Genomic DNA, 22,312 nt, shown 5'->3' with positions numbered 1-22,312 from the left:
TACAACGATATGGACATAGTGCAGCGAATTAAAATACAGCGGCTCCGCTGGCTTGGCCATGTCGTTCGAATGGACACCGACGCTCCAGCTCTGAAAGTATTCAACTCGGAACCCGCTGGTGGTAGCAGAGGAAGAGGGAGGCCCCCACTGCGATGGAAAGATCAGGTGGAGAAGGACTTGGCTTCACTTGGCGTTTCCAATTGGCGTCAGTTGGCACAGAGGAGAAACGACTGGCGTGCTTTGCTGAACTCGGCCAAAATCGCTTAGGCGGTTACAGCGCCAAAAAAGAAGAAGAAGAAGAAGATAAGCACCCGTTTTTGGAGGTTAAAGCGATAAGCTAAGTATTAAAAAATATCTTCAACTAGCAAATACCCCACGTGATAGTGTTCAGTAAAATTAAAAAATCTTACTTTTTAAGAACTCTCTGCGTTTTTGTATATTATAGTTCATTTTGGGAAATTTATAGCTTTTAGAAAACCAATCCGGCAACACTGGTAGTTGTAGTCACCCGCTGAACCACGCACCTTCCAATCCCCCACTTTGTCTGACCTCTCACCCTGCTCTCTTTCGCTCCCAATCTCTTTCTCTCAAACATACTATCACTGCTGTGCTGCTTAGCAAAATTTCCACTTGCCAGTGATACTTAACATATTTTTAAATACATACATACATACATTATCACCACACATGCATACACATACGACTCGAGTGCATTTCGCAGACCCCACCTGCTGACTGGCTGGCTAGTAATGTGTTAATCAAAACCTGCAACCACAAACAATTATTTTGGCCATGGACGCCGAGTCAGCCAGCAACCAGCAGCCAACAGCCGTACTATCCTCGCATGCTTCAGCGCTCGCATGTCTTTGTTGCCTGCACTATTGTTATGCTTCGGTGCTTTTGTTTTCAGTTTATAAACATCGGTATAACCGCGGTCTTCCTGTCAACTACAACCTCCCTTTATCTGTTTATCCCTTTATCTGCTAAGCAGTTCGTCAGTTAGTGGATGCATGTGTCCAGTGAATCGGACAAACAACAAGCAAACAAACAAACAAATAAGCGAAATGCTACTGACAACAAACATAAATATTTAAGCAGAATGCTTGCATAACGACAGGCACAGACTTTCGGGCCGCCTCTCAGCCGCCTGGCTGCCCATTCATCCATCCGTTCGGCCCGTCCGTTTGCCAAATACCACTAGTTACAAACCCCGTGCGCGCTAGCTGATCCACCTTCACGACGGACGATGGTGTGTGCTCGTCCTTCAGTGTCCTCTCTGTAATGGCGGCAACGACCCGAAAACATCTGATGACAGCCAAATCTCCATGCTCTCCGCCCCGACACCGTCCCTTGCATACTTATGTATGTACATACATGTAGATGTACTTTCGCACGCTAAATGTGTGTGTGTGTGTGTGTGTGTGTTACGGTAATGTTATGATTGTTGTTGTCGTCGCTACACGACAGACGTGTTTTCTACATGCCTTTCGTGACTAGGATGTCCTTTCGCTGTTTAACAGCCTCGCAATCCTTCCGCCTCACACCCCCCCACCATCCGATTTACATCCATCCTATTCGAATTCACACAGGCGTAGCGAAAAGCGCGCGCCCATATCATCGTGCATTGTCCTGCGACACAACAAAGCAGCTGGAACGCGCGAAATGGCCCGAAAGTGAATGAAATGGAACGACATGAATGGGAACATGGCAATAACTAAACACAAAAGCTTCGCTAGCGTTTAAGCTTTTCGAAAGCACACTTCTATCCACACCCACATATTTGCACACATTAGTATGGATGGGTATGGATGTATGTGTGTAGTCCAAGGTGATTTTGCCTAACTTGTAAGTGCACGTTCGTATGTGTCATCAGCGTATGTATGTGTGTGTGTATGTGTGTGCGTTAGTAGGTTATATACGCCCACATACTTGCAGACTTCTTTTCATTTTTAATTGTTTTTATTGTTGTTTACTGCCTTTATTTGCAAGGGTTGTTGTTGTTTCGGATGTTATTTGTCTTTGCGATTGCCCATTTTTTGTATGTTTTTTTTTATTATTATTTTTTTATTTTTTTTTATTATTCATTTATTTTTAATGCTCCTGTGCTTTATTGTTTCCCCTTCGCTATCGGTGTTATGGTTCCCCACCGACTGTGCTTCTGTCTACCACTTCCACAACAGTTTGTATGCTGCTACATATGTACATTATTTGTGTATGTATGTTTGTGAGTAAGAATTAAAGGGGTTTCCTTAACCAACTTGTTTGGCTCTCAGAGGTCCCGAACGATTATAAGCAGGGAACGTATAATTACTAGTGAGCCCGCATGGCGTTAAGATGCCAAATTTGAATTTAACTTTTTATACACGTGGCAACCTTATTCAAAATTCTAAAAACAATTTTCATTCTAAATCCGTTCAGCCATTTTTGAGTGAAAAGAGGTCTCACATAGTATCGGTTTTGATTTGACAGAATTTCAAATTACCTATGCCGCTGAAAAAGTTCTAACTTCAAAAAATAAACTGCACACCTACAGATCAAGCCGTTTAATTTGAAATCTTTTTTTTTGAAATTCGAACGAACGCACTATGGTTCAGAACTCCACTCGAATGCGAATAAAATCAAATTTCTCATATTTATGTGAGTCATAATAAAACTAGAAAAATGTCAGGAAAACATCGTATCGTATCGACGTATGACTTTACCAAAGTAAGAAAATTATTCATAAAAAATTAAAAAAAAAATAAAGAATTTTAATCAAACGTGCATTTCTTGAAGTTTATAATCTCGTTTACTTTCAGATACCCTTATTTGCTTTTATTATTTACTTTGAGTTACATTTCGTTTAAAAAATCAGATTTTATTTACTAAGAAACATTTTTCCCCGAAGATTTAAAAAAAGCCAAGTAATTGCCAGTTTTTAAAATATCGCTATTGTATCTTCTTCTTCTTCTTTATTGGCGCTGTAACCGGCTAAGCGATTTTGGCCGAGTCCAAAACAGCACGCCAGACATTTCTCTTCTGTGCTAACTGACGCCAATTGGAAATGCCAAGTGAAGCCAAGTCCTTCTCCACCTGGTCTTTCCAACGCAGAGGAAGCCTTTCTTACCAGCATCTCTGTTACCAGTATCGCGGCCCGCGTTGAATTTTTTCAGAGCAGGAGCGTTTCTGTCCTTTCGAACGACATGCCCAAGCCAGCTCAACGTCATTTTACACAGCCGTACTAGTTTCGCGGGGATACCAAATTCAGACATCGCGACATAAAGGCAACTTCTCTTCGTGCTGTCGAAAGCGGCTTTGAAATCGACAAATAGATGAGATGGTGTGTGTCGATCCTATTCTTGCGGGTCTTTTCCAAGATTTGGCGTATTGTGAATACCTGGTTTATGGTGGATGTGCCAGGTCTAAAGCCACACTGATAAGGCCCAATCAGTTCATTGACGGTGGGATTCAGTTTTTCACACAATACGCTCGATAAGACCTTGTCACCTTCCGTAAGTCGCCTAACCCTCTGGCAGAATTTTCGGGCGTTCTTCCTGTCGGCCAGTATCTCAAGCTTTTCGCACTCACGTATTTCGTCCTCTCTCTTCTTATTGCGGCAAATACGTCNTTTTCACACAATACGCTCGATAAGACCTTGTCACCTTCCGTAAGTCGCCTAACCCTCTGGCAGAATTTTCGGGCGTTCTTCCTGTCGGCCAGTATCTCAAGCTTTTCGCACTCACGTATTTCGTCCTCTCTCTTCTTATTGCGGCAAATACGTCTCGTTTCCTGCTTCAGTTTCCTATAACGGTCCCACATGGCACGCATTGCGCCCGATCGCAGCGTGGCCCTGTAGGCGGCATCTTTTTTCTCTGCGGCTTCTTGACATTCCTCGTCGTAGCAGTTGTTCTTTCGGGCTCGCTGAAATCCAACTACTTCTTCGGCGCCGGCACTTAACGATCGGGAAATGTGGTTCCACTGCTCGCGTATGTCGGATTGTTGAAGAGTGCTCTCAGAGAGCAGGTGTGTGCGTCGAGTGGCGAATAAATTGGCCGTCATCTTTTGCTGCACGGAGGCGGGTGCGTATCTTGGCTACAACAAGATAGTGGTCCGAGTCGATGTTTGGCCCTCGGAGTGTACGTACGTCTAAAACGCTTGAAGCGTGCCTTCCGTCTATCACAACATGATCGATTTTGTTTCTTGTTTTTCGATCTGGAGACAGCCATTTAGCTTGGTGGATGTTCTTATGCTGGTACCTAGTACTACATACTACCGAGCACGATTTTAACATCGTTTTCGGGGGCAGCGCTCATATGTACGTTCCAAGCGCTCATAGAAGAGATCCTTGGACGCCTCATCCTTCTCCTCCGTCGGGGCATGGGCGCATATGAACGAGACGTTGAAAAATCTAGCTTTGATGCGGATTGTGGCTAGACGTTCGTCCACCGGGGTGAACGCCAGTACTCGGCGACGGAGTCTCTCTCCTACCACGAATCCAACACCGAATTTGCGCTCCTTTACGTGGCAACTGTAGTAGACGTCGCAAGACTTCACGCTTACTTTTCCTTACCCCGTCCATCGCTGTTCTTGGATGGCGGTGATGTCAGCCTTTGTCTTCCCGAGGACATCAACCAGCCGGGCAGAGGCACCTTCCCCATTAAGGGTCCGGATATTCCAGGTGCATACCCTTAAATCATAGTCCTTTATACGTTTGCCGTGGTCGTCATCAGAAAAAGGGGGTNCGAGGACATCAACCAGCCGGGCAGAGGCACCTTCCCCATTAAGGGTCCGGATATTCCAGGTGCATACCCTTAAATCATAGTCCTTTATACGTTTTCCGTGGTCGTCATCAGAAAATGGGGGTCTCATTCGAGGCTGTTTTTTATTTTTCATTGGGCTTGGTTTTAGCGTGGCGGGACCCAAACCCAGCGCACGCGAAGTTTTACGCCTTCTCGCTTTAGCACGCTACCCCGAGTATACGTGGATATAAATATCCGGACGTTGTGAGCTGCGATTTAAACCATACGCACAAGAATCGCTTCTGGCCACTCCCAGGTGAATGACAGTCAAAAATGTTCCACTTCTGCGCACGGAACCATCCTCGCTATTGTATCATCATAAAGAAAAAACAAACCGTCCTCCGTCCTCTGGTTTATACAACTATAGGTTTGTCAGAAGTTAGTTAGCCAAATTTTCATGCATCTGTACTATACATTTTGAATGGCTATATATGTATAAGCCGTATATTATTAAGAGTAATCACACTGCGTTGCATATGATCTTGCATATGCACCAGACTTTGAATACCCTTATTATGTTATAGCTTCGACTGCTCTAACGATTTGTACGAATGTATGCGTTTGGAAAATAGGGTATTTCAAAGAATTTTTCTGATTAAGTTTGCGCTATAAAAGTAATTCACTTGTTGCAATATGAATATCAAATGAAAGATATTTTTTACAGCTTTGACTTACATACATACGTATTTATATGGGTATTTCCTGAAAAGTGTCAACCAAGATCAAAAAAATAGAATTTCGCCTGGACAAAGTTTATAGATGCCAATCGATAGCTACACATTTTGTCTTTCATCCGCCAAAATATTTTTCGATTTTTTTTTTTTCGGAGAAACCATACCTTCCAGAAATTCTTCATAATCATGTGGCACACGATTAAAACGAATTGGAAATCTATACAAAAATTTAGTACAGCTTATGTTCTGTAAGCGTAACAACAAAAACAATGTAAACATATTTTAGGAACGGTCTAAAGTTAAATTACAAATCGCGCTTTTTTTCAATCGCTCGGACGCAAAATATACTTTAAAAGTAAAAAAAAGGAGTCGTAACGTTTACTTTATTTGTCAAAATTTTAATACAAAAGCTAGTTTTGGTTACTCTTGCCAGTCGCACAAAATTTCTTTTGGAAAGCTATAGGATTATCGACTGTAAGTATATTGAAAGTCGGAACGTCCGAACGCTTCAAATAGCTTTTGTTCATTAATATTGTTCTATGTAGGTACTGTTACTCACAAAATTGAGTATGTATACGGTTTTTTGTTAATATTTGAAAATTTTTTTTTGTTAATTTGGTATTGAAATATGGCCTATATTTTAGCAAACCCCAATCAAATCCTAATATGAATCTGTCTACGAAAATTATGAACAATTTTCACCGAGATGACATGGAGAAACAATGTAGGGCGCTCCGAATATTTAGCCAACAGCATATTTTTATAAAGAAAGTGGACTAATTTTATACAAATAACCAACTTTTAATTTTAAAATGCGATACTTTCATTTCCCAATACCAGGCGCTCATAAATATATATGAAGTTGCAACCCAATAAACATTGGGCTTGGTTAACAATTCGAAAATGGTTGGAAAACCAATCTGTTTTTCGAGTCCCACCTTCGATAACGAATGTGCAATAGGTTAGTATTTGATTGGAGAACCAGACCATTTTCCAGCAAAACGGAAACTTCGTTATCCAATGTATTTTCCATTCGTTATGCATTCGAAATCCTGCCCATTTATCGAATTGAAATTTTAATGAGAGAGAGTGATTGTCTTATATTTCCCTTCGAAAATTAGCTGGCAATACTGATGGCATGTCGATCACTGCGCTAGGTAGAGAATGAAAAGTGTGTGCTCCGCGAGTTGTTTTGGTACGCGCTTAATTATTTAAAAATATAAAACTGATACAATAACAGATGCCCTCAGACCTCTACCTCAACAGATTTTAGTGAGGGGGATAAAAATTCTAAAAATGGTCCAAATGTATTCTATAATATCGTCACTAGGCACGAAAAAAGGCGGGCTAGTGTTTCGACGGCGAAAAAAGACGCGTAAAAAAATTTTAAGAAAAAATACGCTTAAGAAAAACTTCGGCGAAGAAAGGCGCGTAACCTAGTTAACGGCGAAGAAAGACGCGTAATCATAGATTTATACTTGGCCAAGGACTGTCACTTTAGCAACATTCCTCAAATCTCTTTGGGGAACTTACATACTGTTATACCCGCAAACATAGTTGACCGCGAAAATAAGTTTACGCGTCCAGCTTCGCCGTCAAATATTTTAACGCGTCTTTCTTCGCTGAAGTTTTTTTTTATGCGTCTTTTTTCGCTGTCAACTTTTAAGCTCGCGCTTTTATTCATGTCTAGTGGCGATATTCCCTGCATCATTTTCGGTCATTGCAAACATCTGAACAACAACATCACCAAATCGTAAGTCAAAAAAGAAGCATTCCACTAACTGCTATAAATTAATTTTAACGGCTTCCCCAGTGGCTAACAGCTAGCTGTCTCCAACATAGTGGAATACCACATAAAGCGAAAAGATTCCTGCAATAAAAAGCACTCATCAAAAGGGGGAGAAAGCCAAAAGTTTTACGAAGTAATATCGCTTAAATAAACACAAATTTGATACTAAAATATTTTTAATTTCATGCCAAAAGAGATTCGCTATTGTAATGCGTATTGTGTTACCCTTGATTTATACTTGCGTTATGCTCTCCTTTTTTTCGCCATTGTGAGTTGCTCAAACTGCTTATTGAATAACTTTTCATGTTCTATTAAACTATGGAAAAGTTTTCGTTTTCGATATACAATCCTGCTTCGGTGGAAATTACATATTTTACAATTTTTGTTGTGCTTGTAAACACAATTATATTACATATGGCTGCATACATATGAATTTATATATGTATGTATGTACATATCTAGAGGTGTGTATGCCTACATACTATCGATATATGAATACGGGTATTATGTGCGTTTACGCCGCGCGTATCCTGAATTTACGACCATGAACGGTATGTTCCAATTTAATTTTTAAAAGTGGTTTTCAATTACACACCAAATGCACAAGCTCTAGATTACTATATGTACTTGCATGGTTGTGTGTCTAGCTACATAATAAAAGGGTTCCTTTCACGAAATCGCTCAACCTACAATCATCTATATACATATATGTATATGTAGCTTAGGTAGATGTAATATCAGCATCATATGTATGTATATACACAAACGTGCTTTATACTCCCAACTATATCGCCTTACTTACTGCCACTGCATTCATCACATACCATCACAGATGCTCTTATTTTATTTAAAATAAAAAATAAAGAACATAGCTTGCGCTTCGCAACCTTCTACTCGCCATTTTATTATAGTATGACTTTTAGATTTTATTTTATTTTAAATTTTTCTATAAAATTCACATGCATCTATGCACACAGGTCCTTTTTTTGTATTTTGGTTTTTGGTAACCATGCCTCAACAGATGCAATGCCTGAACGGAGTCGATTCAGCTATCTGCCTAACACACACAATGGCACTGATTACTGGTACAGAAGGTAATGTTATACATATACATATGTATGTACATATGTAAGTGCATATCGACCTATCCTGACCCTGACACAGTTTGCATTTTGCCACTGCTGCCTGCAAGAAACGATGGTCAATAAGACGACGTTGACAACAACGAGTTGGTATATACATACTACATACATGCATACATACATACCGCTCGCGAACAGGAAGCAAAAACAAATGCACCAATTGGAACACTTAAATGAATATCGAGCACATTCATATACAAACATACATACATACACCTGCTCGCATAGCTGCTGTGGCTGTTGAGGTAGAAAGTGATTTGCAGGCTGGGAGTGTCAGCAAGATGGCTTTTTAGGTTGTGGGTGCGGCTGTTTGCCAACAGTAGATGCATTTTCAGCTGCAGCCATAAAAATTCGCTTCATTTTGATTGAGGAAATATATAGATATGTACGTATGCCTCGGTATGTATATAATTTTCCTTAAAAGTGTGTAATAAAAAAGCAGTCTTGGAACTTTGAAAATCTCACTTTTTTATTTAATTCGCAAATTTTGCGGTATTTTGAAAATTGGTCAATCAGCTGCGAATGATGCTTCTGTAAATATGTTTTCCCAGAGGATAATAAGCCTTTATTCTCACATAGCAACTGTTTGAAAAAAGAAACATTATTACGCGGCATTCGCAAGTAAAACAAATAATTTTCAATTAAAGAATGAAACCCATTAAAATTGGTTGTCTTTTTGCTCGTTGGACTTTGGGATTGCGTGCTATTTATCAAGTGGCCTGCATGAAAGTGCGATGAAGCTACCACCCAGGCACTGCTTTCGTATTTCATCAGAGACGGGCCGTGGCATACAGTCTGCCTCACTCCATAGGGTCATTTCCAAATCCCCCACCAACTTTTGTGAAGGGCTTCAGTAGCGTAAAAAACAAGAGTGACAAAATATTAAATATAATTGCCTTATTCATTTTTACTAATTATAAGAAACAAACAAACAAATGAAAGAGAAAAATCTTAAAATTTTTTTTTTTTTGTAAAATTAGTAATTTAGTAAATGTTTTTTTTTATTTTATTTTTTTAAGCTATTAAAGTTGGAAATTCGTGGATATGGTCATGTGTATATTAGACCTTAACATAAAATTTATTTAAAAAATAATAATATTAATAAAACTATAGAGAAAATTGTAAGTTTTGAAATGACAAAAATCAGTGAAACAGATGAACTTAAGATTGAGTCGTAAATTACGTATCTGTATACCGTTTTTCCAGATCAGATCATTTCCCAAGAAAACAAAAAAAATCAATTTCAAACAGAGAAAATATTAAAGAACAAATCGGTTGTAGTTCTTTTAAATTTGTAGTAAAGCGTTTTCTTTTGCAGCTATTAACATTAAATTTCACACTATTTTCACTAACTGTCTATAGATAATTTACCGTGAAAATTACAACGACTACAACTGGTTGTTTAGATATGAAAAATTTTTTGATATAACCTTTCTTTTTATGCAGCTAGGAACATGCAACTTCGCACTATTTTCTCCCATTATTAACAGAGTATTTACAGTGAAACTTACAAATATCGGGTCACTATAAGCTATAGCCTCCATACAACTGATTGTTCAGAAACGGTATTTTACTTTATAACTCCTTTACAGCTAAAACAGATAAATTTACTGAGCTATTCTCTAAATAATCATACAAAGTATAAGCTTTATCTCCTCTAAGCTTTATATCCTCTATGTAGGCAATTAAAACCATTAAATTGTGTTACCGGAGTTATGTACCTCCTCTATCTAAATATGTATGCCGTGAATATATAAATTTTGTTTAGCTCCCAAACAACTAATTTCAAATGCAGTAATCTGTTAAAGTAAATTTTCTTCTGTTCATGAAAGGTATGACGCCTTCGGCATAAGGGGCTGTCCATATATTACGTAAAACTTTTGTGGGGGAGGGCGGGTCTAGAATTTTCTTAACAAACAGGCGAAAACCCCCTTACGTAATATATAGACAGCCCCTAACCGAAGACAGCACTGCTCTTACTTGTTTTTTTGCATGAAATAAGGCCAGGAAATAATGTTACTCATACGTCACGTCGTACATTGCCGTGCTCGTACATGGCGTATGAGTAACATTTTCCATGTTAAAGGTTTATTTTTATACCCGAGCGCACTTGTGCACAAGGGTATTATAACTTTGTTCACATAACGGTTGTTTGTAACAGGCAAAACGAATCGAGATAGATATAGACAAATGTATACATAAATGATCAGNTATATTTAATATTGCGCCGGGTATTTAATGTTCGGCTCCGCCCGAACTTAGACTTTCTTACTTGTTTTTTTTTCATTCGGCATGCAAATTTAAAATGAAAATATCTTGAGGAAAATGTTCGGATCTAGAAAGACGGCATACATATTCGTAATCTACGAGCAAAATTAAGTTCACGTATCTCGGCATTCTTTTCGTTTCATTTTAGTGTCCCTATGTTAGTGTTGGGCCGTTATTCTCCTCCGATTTGTGGCGTGCTCCTTGATGTTGTCACACAAAAGGGAGGGACTTACGGTTTAATGCCGACTCCTAACGGCGCACTGTGCCGCCAAAAATCTAAAAATTCGTTGTCTGCAATGTGAACGTTTTTGGTATTTTTGTAAAGGTAATTTATCCACTAAAAAGAATTAAATAGAAATTTCCCTACAAAATAAATTATATACCGCCAGGAAGCCACTAAAATTGGCTAATTTTATACTAAGAATATTAATAAGAGCCATGCGGGACCTCTTCATTGAAACAAATGTCAAAAATACCTTCTTTGAAATACAATGTTGGTTTGACATTTTTTAGCTACAGAATTAAAAATTTTTGCATAAAATTAAACACAGGGTGTCCCTGCGGTATTCCAGAAAAATATTTTTTTTTAAATCAAAATTTCGAAAAATGCTAAATTTTAATGGAATGAATAAAAAATATATGTAAAAAAATTGCGTTTTTGAATTTAGCGTCCCGAATTTTACCAAGAAACGAATTTTCATTTAAATCCGTCCATAATTCTATTTTTGCCCACATTTCATATGAAGGGAAGCACTGTGCGGTGATTGGACGTTTTGAAAAGCTGCTTTTTATGGCAAAAATGCACTCGGAGATTTGCTATTGCCTGCTGAGGGCCGACCACTAGTAAAAAAAACTTTTTTGTTTCATATTTTTTGACGTTGGGTTAAACCGGGCTTAAACCCAGGCCCTGCTAAAGGGGGAGCGCGCACTGCCAACCACTACACCAAAGCGGCTGTCCATCTCTTCAGGGTACCTCATACGCCATGTACGTACGTTTGATAATAACTTTTCCCAGATAAATGGTCCATCCAATATTGAAGTTTTAAAATCTAATTTCTGATACACATCTAATGAGCGGCCCTAAAAACCCCTCAATTATAAAATTTTAAGCGAATCCGATCAACCACCCCCGTCCCGGCAATGGTTTTGGGCCGAGTTTGGAACCCACCAAGTAAAAAACGTTTCTAGTGAAGAACCGAACACAAAGCCTCGGATGATAAGCCCCCCTCTTCCTTTGATGACGCCCCGGCAAACGTTTAAAGACTACGATTACACGGTTCCTTAATGGGGAACGTGCCTCTGCCCGGCTAGTTGATGTTCTCGTAAAGAGGGAGGCCGAAATACGTGAGTGCGAACAGCCTGAAATGCTGGCCGACAAGAAAATTCCCGAAAATTTTCCCAGGAGTTAGGTGACTTGCGGAAGGTTGTAAGACCAGAGCGAATTCCTGTAAGAGCAACAATGGCGACCTAGTGATTGATGTCGAAAATGTACTTAAATTGTGGAGGGAACACTTTTCCACCCTACTGAAAAGTAGCAGTAATGAAAGTTGTGGAGACGAGCCACAACAAAGCTGCTGGAGCTGCCAGCCTGCCAGCTGAGCTATTCAAGTACCACGGCGAGGAGTTGATAAGGTGTATGCATCAATTGAATTCAATTCTTATGCAGAATATGGTCAGATAAACGCATGCTCAACGACTGGAGTTTAAGTGTGCTCTGCCCAATCCACAAGAAAGGCGACCCAACCATTCGCGCCAACTACCGTGGAATCAGTCTTCCAAGCATAGGTTACAAGGTCTTATTGAGCGTATTGTGTGAAAGACTGAATCCCACCGTCAATGAACTGATTGGGCCTTATCAGTGTGGCTTTAGACCTGGCACATCCACCATAAACCAGATATTCAAAATACGGTAACTTTTGGAAAAGGCCGACGAGAAACGGATCGACACTCACCATCTATTTGTCGACTTTAAAACCTTTTTCGACAGCACTAAAAGGAGTTGCCTATACGCCGATATGTCTGAATTTGGCATCCCCGCCAAACTGATACGGCTGTGTAAAATGACGTTGAGCAATACCACCAGCTCCGTCAGAATTGGGAAAGACCTCTCCGAGCCGTTCGCCACCAAACGGGGTTTCAGACAGGGCGACTCCCTTTCATGTGACTTATTTAATCTAATGTTGGAGAAGATAATAAGAGCCGCATAACTGATCTGCTCAGGAGCAATTTATTACAAGAGCGTGCGTGTCGGCGCATTTGCGCCTTGGCATCCACGATCTCGTCATTTTCGGGATTCTTGGGACTATTTCGTGATTTTCGGTATGCGGAATTTTAGGGGGCATTTCAGAATTTTCGGGATTCCCGGAACTATTTCGTGATTTTCGGGCCACTTCGGCAATCTCGGGATTTCACGGTTTTCAAGACTATTTTGAAATTTTCTAAGGACTTCTTCGGGATTTTCGAGATTATTTCGTGATCTTCGGGAGTACTTCGAAAAAGGAAGAAGAAATTTTCATACCAGAATAGCTATAATAACTAAAAAGATGATGATGTGTATATATCATTGTCTCGTCTTTTTAATCGACTTCCAAAAAAGTGGGAGGTTATCAGTTCGTCGGAATATATATTTTTTGTGTACATATGTTGCATAACTTTTGACAACCTCAACCGATTTCGATAATTCTTTTCGCATAGAAGAGTTAGGGCCAATTTCACAATGCGTAGTTAACTCGGAATCGGGAGTTAACTACAGATTTTTGTACTGAAAATCTCTAGTTAACTGTCGATTCGGAGTTAACTACGCACTGTGAAATTGGCCCTTAGTGTCTCAGAGGTGGTCCCATACTAATCTTAATAATATAAGAATTGAAGTAGGTTTTTTTACTAAAAATTACTTGTTTATTTTTTAGGTTTTTTTTGCTTAAACAGCTCGCTCGAAATGCGTATTTCTGCAACTTATAATTCCACGTTCACGTTCGACATTTTGCTCAAAATGAATTGTCTTAACAATTGTCAGGACGCCTACGCCACAGAGGCAACTATCAGCGTTTTTGACGACTAATGCACAATTCTTTATTCAGCCTCATTGCGAGAGTCGTGTCGAATGCAAGTCGTTTTTCGACAGCCGTATTGTATTGAAAATGTCATATCATTTCCTAAAATTTCGACTCGACTAGTGTATAAAAACGGAAAAACTTGGCAGCACTGCATAGTTTTCGACGATTTTTGCAACTCTAAAGTACCTGAGGTCTTTACTTTAATTATTTTTCTTTGGTCTCTAGCAACTTCAAAATACCCAAGTTTTTTCTTTAGCGCTCCTCACCCTTAAGGCACAAGAGGTAACTCAAAGCTGGTGTGGAATTGCCTTCTGCTCTTCACCCTTCATCGCTCTACCATGTACATATGTATGTACCTCTTTAGGCGAAATTATTATATATTGGTGAAGAAGGAAGCGCAATATTACTAGGTAACCATGCTAAATTGTGATTCGCTTCCTCAATGTCCCATGAAGCATTTAAAGCCATTTTTCTTACTTGCTCTTCTATAAAATTATCACGTCGGTACATATTTGCATGACAATATGATGATGAATATTATATACAGCTAGAAAATTTTTTTCTATTTTATTCTTTATTTTTTAAGGCTTCATCTCACACGAAATACACAATAATTTCGTTTGAGTGTACAAGGTACGTGAATTATATATTTTACACTACACTATTACAAATGTATGCTCTTATGTACAGCAGAAATCTTCATACTTACATATGTATGTATTTAATGTATACGCACTCGGAGATATATGGATAAAAGGATTCATGTATACAAATGTATCGAATTCACAAATGCTACTCAAAGAAATTGGTAGGTTTTAAGTTTTGTAAACAAATGTATATGAAGTTGGTGGTGATACAGTTAGGTACTATCAAATATTGATTGATTACACATAATCTAAAATAGACTAATAAATATAATTATAAAAATTAATCGTAAATTTTTTTCCATTTAGTCTTCTAATGCAGATCGTAGTAGACTATCGCGATATTTGCAGGTTTCATTGCGCAGGCGATCAATCATTGTGATGCGTTTTCGCGGCGTAGGCGGTGGAGCATTTGCTCGTGGAATTGACGGAGGCGGGGAAACATGTATACTGCTGATACCATTTTCATCATTGCACAAAGTACTGCTAGGCGAAGATTTGCCTTTGGCATTCTGGTGTAGCGATGAATCGACTTTTTCCAGCAGCCAACTTAGCGTGCTGGTATGCAGCGATAATGCAGGTTTAATCTTGAATGATGTTGGTGAAGTTTTAGCTACTTTACCGAGAAATGTGTCTTCCAGCAACGTGGATTGTAGGCGCGCAGCTTCTAAATCGCTGGTTTCAATAACCGGAACTGAATGATTGTCTGCGCGTTGCGTCGCGTTCACGCGTGGTCGCATTTGTGGTCTTTCTGCGGGTAACTCGGGCTGTGTAGAAGATGCTGCCGCTCCACTACTTATAACCATCGCAGTTAAACGGCCTAAAGCGCCGCGTATATGTTCTCTACTATCGGCGGGTCCTAAGAGTGATTCTATGCAAGGCGTTACAGCCTCTGCTGAGCCTGTGTTGGCTGTATTACGCCGCCTGAGAGTGCGGGTTACATCGCTTTGTGGGGCATTGTTGTCTTTTTTAACCAAACTGGAGAGATCATATACAAAGTCTTTATTTTCAGGTTTTATGCGATTCCTTATGGGACGCCTTGCCGGGGTTTTCATACCACCAGTGCAAGTTTCGTGCTGTGATTGCGACCGCTTTAATTTCTGCCTGGTAATCTTGCTCACCGTGACGCTCGGCCCACTTGAACTAGCAATAGTTTTATTACGTTTTAGACGCTTCACATTTGCCATAGGTTCATTGCCGTTTTCAACGTTTTCGACCGACTCGTTCAATGGATTCAAATCATTGCCCTCATCGAGTACGACAATGTCGCCTTCAACATCTTCTCGGCTATAGTTAACCTGCTGTTCCGAAACGAATTCGATTGACATCGCCTCAGGATCGCCATTCATTCCGTGTGTATTACACAAATGGTTGACAATGTCGTAACGTCGAAAAGCACGATATTCACACAACGTACAACCAAAACGTTGGGCCCTATAATGGAACATGGATATGTGACGTCGCAAATTACTTAAAGCGGTGAATTGCTTATAGCATATCTTACAGCGACACAACAGCCGCTTTTCCATTGGCCCAGTTCGCATACGACGGCCTGCCTTTGTCTCCATGTCCTCCTCCTTTGCTTCAGGCGTGCTTTCATTACTTGTCGTACCAGGCGTATTCTCGCTACCAGCCACGCTGACATCTGCCGGGGAGTTTTCAATCACTTCGGTGGAAGTGTTAGCCGGTTTAACTTCTTCCTCGTCGTCCTTAGCATCATCAGTACCGGAAGCTGTCAAGTCATCTTGGTCAATTATAACAGTACGCAAGCCCACACCGAAGTCTTGTCTACCAAGATTGGCAAACATTTCATTTAAAAGCTCTGTATCGGGATCATCTTCAGCAGTGGCAACCATAATTTGTTGACGTGTTTCCTTTGAGGATTTCTCCGCCGATGAATGGAGCCTGGATCGCTTCGTACAAACGCTGATGCCATAAACAGAAGTATGCTCAAGGACGCTTTGCTTCACCGAACAGTGCTGAAGATGGGTGGATAGCGCAGCACGACGTTCAAATGACTTGTCACAATAAGTGCAAGTGGACAGTAATTTTTTGGGTTCCAAATCACTACCATCACTGCTACCGCCGCTTTCTGATCTAACTTTTGTTTCAGTACCGGTGACTCCTCTGCTTGTTTCTTCTTTTACTTGCGATACTTCTTCAACATTCGATATGGAAATAGCATTTGTGCAAGTGTTGCCTGTAAAATTTATTTATTTTTTATTTAAAAAAAGGTATTTTTGAAATGTTTAATGTTTTAATTACTAACTGGTCAGAACTCTGCGATTCTTCAATTTCCTCTTCTTCCCTGTAATGTTTGTGTTAGCGCAGACGCCATTTTCTTGGGAGACGTATTCCCGTTTTACAACTATGGTACGGTCCGAATCAGCCACCGCGATACTGCCTGCCACTGCTGGCACCTTTTCTATTGCCTTCTCTGTGTTATCATTTTTACAAGCTTCAGCGCTTGGATGAAGCTCTGTAGTGGTACCATCTGTCGATGCTTGCAATTTTTGGCGTTTTGTAACGGATTGATCGCTTATTCCAGCCGAAAGAGTTTTGCTCAAAATATTATGTTTAACCGGGCAATGCAAGAGATGCGTCGACAGAGCTTCCTTGAGTTCGAAAACCTTTCCACAGTGTTCACATTTGTGACAATTAGTCGACAGAATTCGCTTCGCTCTTGTAATAACTGTGTGCTCAGGAGCAACTTGCTCAGCTGGTGGCGTAAGTAGCGTTGTTTTACTGTTTGCAAAAAAAAATATAATGCTTATAATATAATATATACATTTATATCCTTATACATACGTATGATCTTGAGAGAAGTGTATTTCAAGTTCTTTGGTGTTGGAAAAACTCAGCTTACACAGCTCCTGGGGGCAAGCGATTATGTTTTTCAATTTTTCATTTCCAGTGTGGTCTACCATTTGCTCCGTACTTTCACCTGAACGAAAAACCATAACGTTTGTATTAGTTTATTCGGAAATAGTTTGCTGCATAAATAGATATACCCCCTATTACGAATCGATGTTTGTCGTATGAAATAAGTTAGTTCATAAGTTAGTGTGGCTAACTTGGTTTGGTTCACAATAAACAGTGAAAAAAAACACAGCCATTCACGGCCTTGTCCCTGTGGACAAACCCCACAGAAGCTGCACGCTTCCTAGGGTTGCCGTTAGTGGAACTTGACGACAACGACTGAGATACCAACCGTCCTGGGCGGGGTTGTTGTAGCCGCTACAACAACAACAACAACAACAACAGCCATTCACAATAATAATACATCTGTGAGGCGTATGTAAACGATAATACGAAAACTAATTTTATACGATACGCTTGCAAGCGTTTACCGTCTATCGTATGGAAATTCATAATATGTAGAAACATGGACAAACTATTTTTATTTTTATATTTTCCAATTTTGAATTTAAATGCATATCTGCACATTTTAAACGCTACTCAAAAGAATATTAAGTTAAAAATTTTTAATTTTGATATTGTGTACGAAAAACTTTCGCAATTCTAATATATACAAGTAAAAGCAGTATCCTCCAATTCGTACAAAGCCGTTTCTCCGTTTTTAAAATAATTTTTTGTATGCCGCTCCCTAGTACTCTACCTGGCTGCGTTGACCTTAGATTTCAATACATACAAAAAAGATAAGAAAAGTTTCATATTTCGAAGGTCCTCTGCAATAACGACACAACTCAAAATTAAAAAAAAAAAAAAATCATAAAGCAGTCAAAGAGATTTAGAAAGGATTATACATGGATTAGAGACTTCTGCCACTGATTAAGGGGTTTTTTACATGTGTCGTTATTGCATAATGTATAAAAATGTTGACAATAGGGTACTTTACTATATATTTCTACTCTACACTAAAAACTCAAATCTATCGCAAACTCAATTACATAGTTTACTATTCAGTTTAAAGATAACATTTTTCAGCTCATGGCGCGCAAAATATCATAATTTCTGAAATTCTCAAATTTTATCAGAAAAAGATTTTTTAACATTATGCAACTCAACACCTGTGCATATGTAACTCTGTGCAAAGCCCATAAAACATACATATGCGTGTACCTGGGTGGATATAAGTAAATACATACTACATACATACATACCATTACTGAAAATGTATGTGTATTCATGTTCGTATAGATCCCCATTGTAGATGTAAGTTACCAAAGTACTATTTAAAACTCTTTAAACTTCATTGTATTCCTAAGGAGTTTGGAAAATCAATTTCAGCAAAATATGTAATAAATAAAAACAAGGGGTCCTACGTACTTAATATAAAAGTGGACATCTATGCAGTTTGCATTTTACGCCTACATAATACACAAAAAAATCACAAAGAATATACCAATACTACCCCCTGTCAAGTCCGATATACCACTATATACATATGTTTGTACAAATGTATGTATGTATGTATGTTATGTTCTTGATGTGTATGTATAACTAAAATTATGTGATAGGAAATTACCAGCCATTATTTTTTCGTCCATAAGTTCATTACTTTCACTCAACTTTCTGGTCGGTTGCACAGCTTCATCAATTTTTTGCAAAACACAGTCACTGCTCCGATTTTTTTTACTACAAATTTCTTTGGCCGCCATTACATGATTGCTCTGCAATGACAAAATTTGTACAAAAAACGAGCATGAATGTGCATCAGCGCCATTTTAAATTTTTACAAATGAAATACATAGTTACTTACCGAGAATCCATTGTAATTATCTCCCTCCGTATTGTCATCGTCACTATGTACTTTGCTGCGGCAGAATACTCTTTTATGGCCGATGAACTGCGTCAGACTTCGGAACATATTGCGACACTTCCTACATTCATATATCAGGCTACATTCTTTTAGCAGTAATTTTCGCACCTAAAATTCCAATTATGAAACATAAGATCAATACACTGTACGTTTAACAAAAAAAAAAAAAACAAAAACAAGAAGTTTAAAGTGCAAAAATTATAGACGACCTACTTTTAGAAATGTTTGCTTATGAATACACATATATATTCATGCCCACCCTACCGACCTGTCTAGCCCTAGGTCGTGACTATAATCATGGCTTGTCTCTACACCAAAACATGAAAAATGATCTTACCTCCTCATTACCATTATCGTATAGACGTTTTGCTTCCCTAAAGCTATCGCCATAGTTGGAGTGTGTTTGCGGGCGCATCACAAATATATCTTGATAGTCATCTACTACAGGAGCCTTGACTCCAATGTCCTCAGTGGCCACCATTTGATCCGTATCGGAACTGTAGTAATCTGACGTACGCTTTCTCATGTTTGCAGCCAGCAGGTCACGTAGTCCCCTTTAACGATACACACTTTATTGCTTCCCTCTGCTGCTAATTCTGCTACTTCGCGGCGACTGCTTTCGATATATAGTTTTCTATATATTTTGTTTTCTTACACAACCGCACGGAAGCACGTAAAATCTGACGTCTAAGTCAACGCCTTCTGTTAACACTATCACTAGCGCCTCCGTCACAGACAGTGTGGTCACAAATGCAATTGCTGATGGAGCTGCAGTACACCCAAGACCGACACGCTTTTTTTTTAACACACTCCGTGTTACTTATTTGCGAGTGTGAACCGCGAGCCAAGGAAATGCATTTTTCACCGCCTGTAGCTCAACGAAAAGCGAAGTAAATGCAGAAGCACTCTATTTTCCTCTAGCTAGAAGAATTTTCCGACACTTCGTGTTTTCTCTCATTGTTTTGGTGCATGCACTTTTAGTGATGCCAGATTAAATAGAGAAATCAATTGCCAAAATAATGACAAACATTTTGGTGGTAAAATTTACAATCTATACTAATTGGCCCGTAGTCATAGTCAAAATAAAGTCGAGTTTAAAGTTAGTTGCAGCTTTTTGACATAATTTTCAATGGGATATCTGTCAAAAAAGCTGCAACTAACTTTAAAGTCGACTTTATTTTGACTATGACTACGGGCCATTATCTTTAGATTAATATCTTAAATGAAGTGGTTTCCATGGTTTTTAATTTGATGTAAGCAGCATAAGCTCCGCTTGGGTTTCTTCTCTAATTTACGTTTATAGATGTTGCACTATATTCAGGTACAGGAAGTTAAAAAAGTTAAGATGATTCGCTGATTCGCTTTGACGGATAAGATGAAATGTATGAAAATACACAAAGCACGCCACATAGATTGTTTCAGCTATAGCTCGAAGCAAAGCTGGTTTAATATTTATTTTGTTTAGTCCTAATTCGAGTTTTCAAGCAGAAATAAAACTAAATTACATTGATAATATTTTTAAAACTAAATAAATAAAATCCACAGCAATTTTCATGAGCAAACAAGCAGTGCAAAATTGTTTTCTTGCCGTTCTTTGTGGCATACCGTATGTGCCTGGCGATTTGCTGGCCAAGTTATATATGTCACGCAAAGTCAAAAAGTTTTATCTGGCATCAACGTAATTTGTTTGGAGTTCTAAGTAATATGGCAACTTTGGGATTTTCATTTCTGTTTTTACCTGTCGTCCGTTTTCCTTTTCTGTTTTGCCAGTCACTAAACACAAATCGAACATAACTTGTGTATGTGATGCCGGATGCAAACAATTGAATTATGAATTTAATTTTAAAATTACTGGCGTTGACAATTTAGGCTAGAGAGACGAGCTCCCTTTAAATGCTGGAATGTATTTGTTGACATTCGTGGAGAGCTATTGATTTTAAAAAATATCGATATTTCGTCCAAAAATATTGCTGTTAGCATCGATGATTTGCTGGACAAAACATCGTCGATACATCGACTAGAAAAGTGAAAACATCGACATTGTTTATTCACTCCGTTCCAGTGATCGGCCTTACAAAAATTCTGTGTGGTACAATCTGGAAAAATGTGATAGATATCAAAAAAATGTGGTAGATCTCAGGTGTCGGATCAAACTTCGTAAAAAAATTTAAGAAATTCTGTAAGTTTTCACCTTAATTGCAAACTTTTTATTTAGACTCTAAAAAAAAATAGTTTTAGTATAACAAAGCGCAAGATTGAAGTTGCTAAAAATTGCGTTGAGTTTTGGCAATTTTTTCCTTGACAGTGTAAAGCGGTTCCTTCCATATCAAGATACATATTTTTCGAATATAAATTTTTTCGCAACCTTGTGGAGTGCTGCCAGCGTTTCGTTTTATCACATCACAATGTAGCGAACACATGTGGCACGTTACAGAAACCTCTACTTGGGATTTGCCGATTTTGACAATTCTCAAGTAAATGTAAACAACGCCTTAGAAACTTTAGATGCACTGAAATTTGTTAATACTTTCACAAAAATCGCCGTTTTTTTTTAATTTTCGCTATTAAATCTTTAATTTAACATAATGAAACCACGTTTCCTGCCGAAAAATTTATTATTGAGAAAATTTACTACCTTACAGTTTATTTTATCTTCCCATTCGGCTTTTTTTTTACTTTTACTCTAGAAATTTCATCGTTAGTGATATTTCAGCCAAATCAGTGTTGTACAAATGAAATAGTGCTTTTTGCGTTCTCATGCACTTCTAAATCTGTTCTACTTGTACTCTCACTTGAGAGAGTAAAATTGTAGTTTGATAGTTCCACAGATTTTAGTCCGAAGTTCAAAGGGACAGACTATAGTCTATATAGTATCTATAGATGTCTCGTCATGCCTGCCCTTGAACTGTCTAACAGTAGCATGAAATTATTTACAGTAACGCTCTCAAATGTCCAGGACATAAGCACAAAGACCAAGCTATTGTACTGACTAAGTTTAGAAAGATCTTTTTGACTTGGTTCGAAAAATTTACGAAATTTTGGAAGAAGAGAGGCGGTCGGGAACATTTTTAGTTTCGGCCCACGCTGGAAGATGGTTCATTGAAATGCTAATAAGGAGGCAAATCTTAAATCACACTTGTAAATCTTTAATGCGAAAGCGTGATCGATGTGTTCATCT

General features: G+C 38.7%; 1 protein-coding gene across 2 annotated transcripts; it reads right to left on the bottom strand.

Moving 5' to 3' along the window:
• Positions 1-14,243: 14,243 nt before the first annotated feature.
• Positions 14,244-20,172, bottom strand: LOC108358186 (uncharacterized). Of its 2 annotated transcripts, XM_017609366.1 has the most exons (6): positions 19,472-20,172; positions 19,075-19,242; positions 18,841-18,985; positions 17,160-17,295; positions 16,621-17,096; positions 14,244-16,551 (listed from the first exon to the last, which is right to left on the bottom strand). In XM_017609366.1, the coding sequence occupies exons 1-6, from the start codon at positions 19,658-19,660 to the stop codon at positions 14,657-14,659; spliced, it is 3,009 nt and encodes a 1,002-aa protein (XP_017464855.1). In that variant the 5' UTR covers positions 19,661-20,172; the 3' UTR covers positions 14,244-14,656. The 2 variants fall into 2 exon arrangements, with proteins under 2 accessions (XP_017464855.1, XP_017464856.1); XM_017609367.1 differs by lacking the exons at positions 18,841-18,985; positions 19,472-20,172 and having other exon boundaries at positions 19,075-19,160.
• Between the last annotated feature and the right edge of the window lie 2,140 nt (positions 20,173-22,312).

This window comes from Rhagoletis zephyria, unplaced genomic scaffold (assembly GCF_001687245.7).
Source record: "Rhagoletis zephyria isolate East Lansing unplaced genomic scaffold, Rhagoletis_zephyria_1.1 Rzeph_scaffold_00221, whole genome shotgun sequence".
NCBI classification, from domain to species: Eukaryota; Metazoa; Arthropoda; class Insecta; order Diptera; family Tephritidae; genus Rhagoletis; species Rhagoletis zephyria.
The sequence above is the reverse complement of the archived record's forward strand: the minus strand, read 5'-3'. Positions and strand labels throughout refer to the sequence as shown.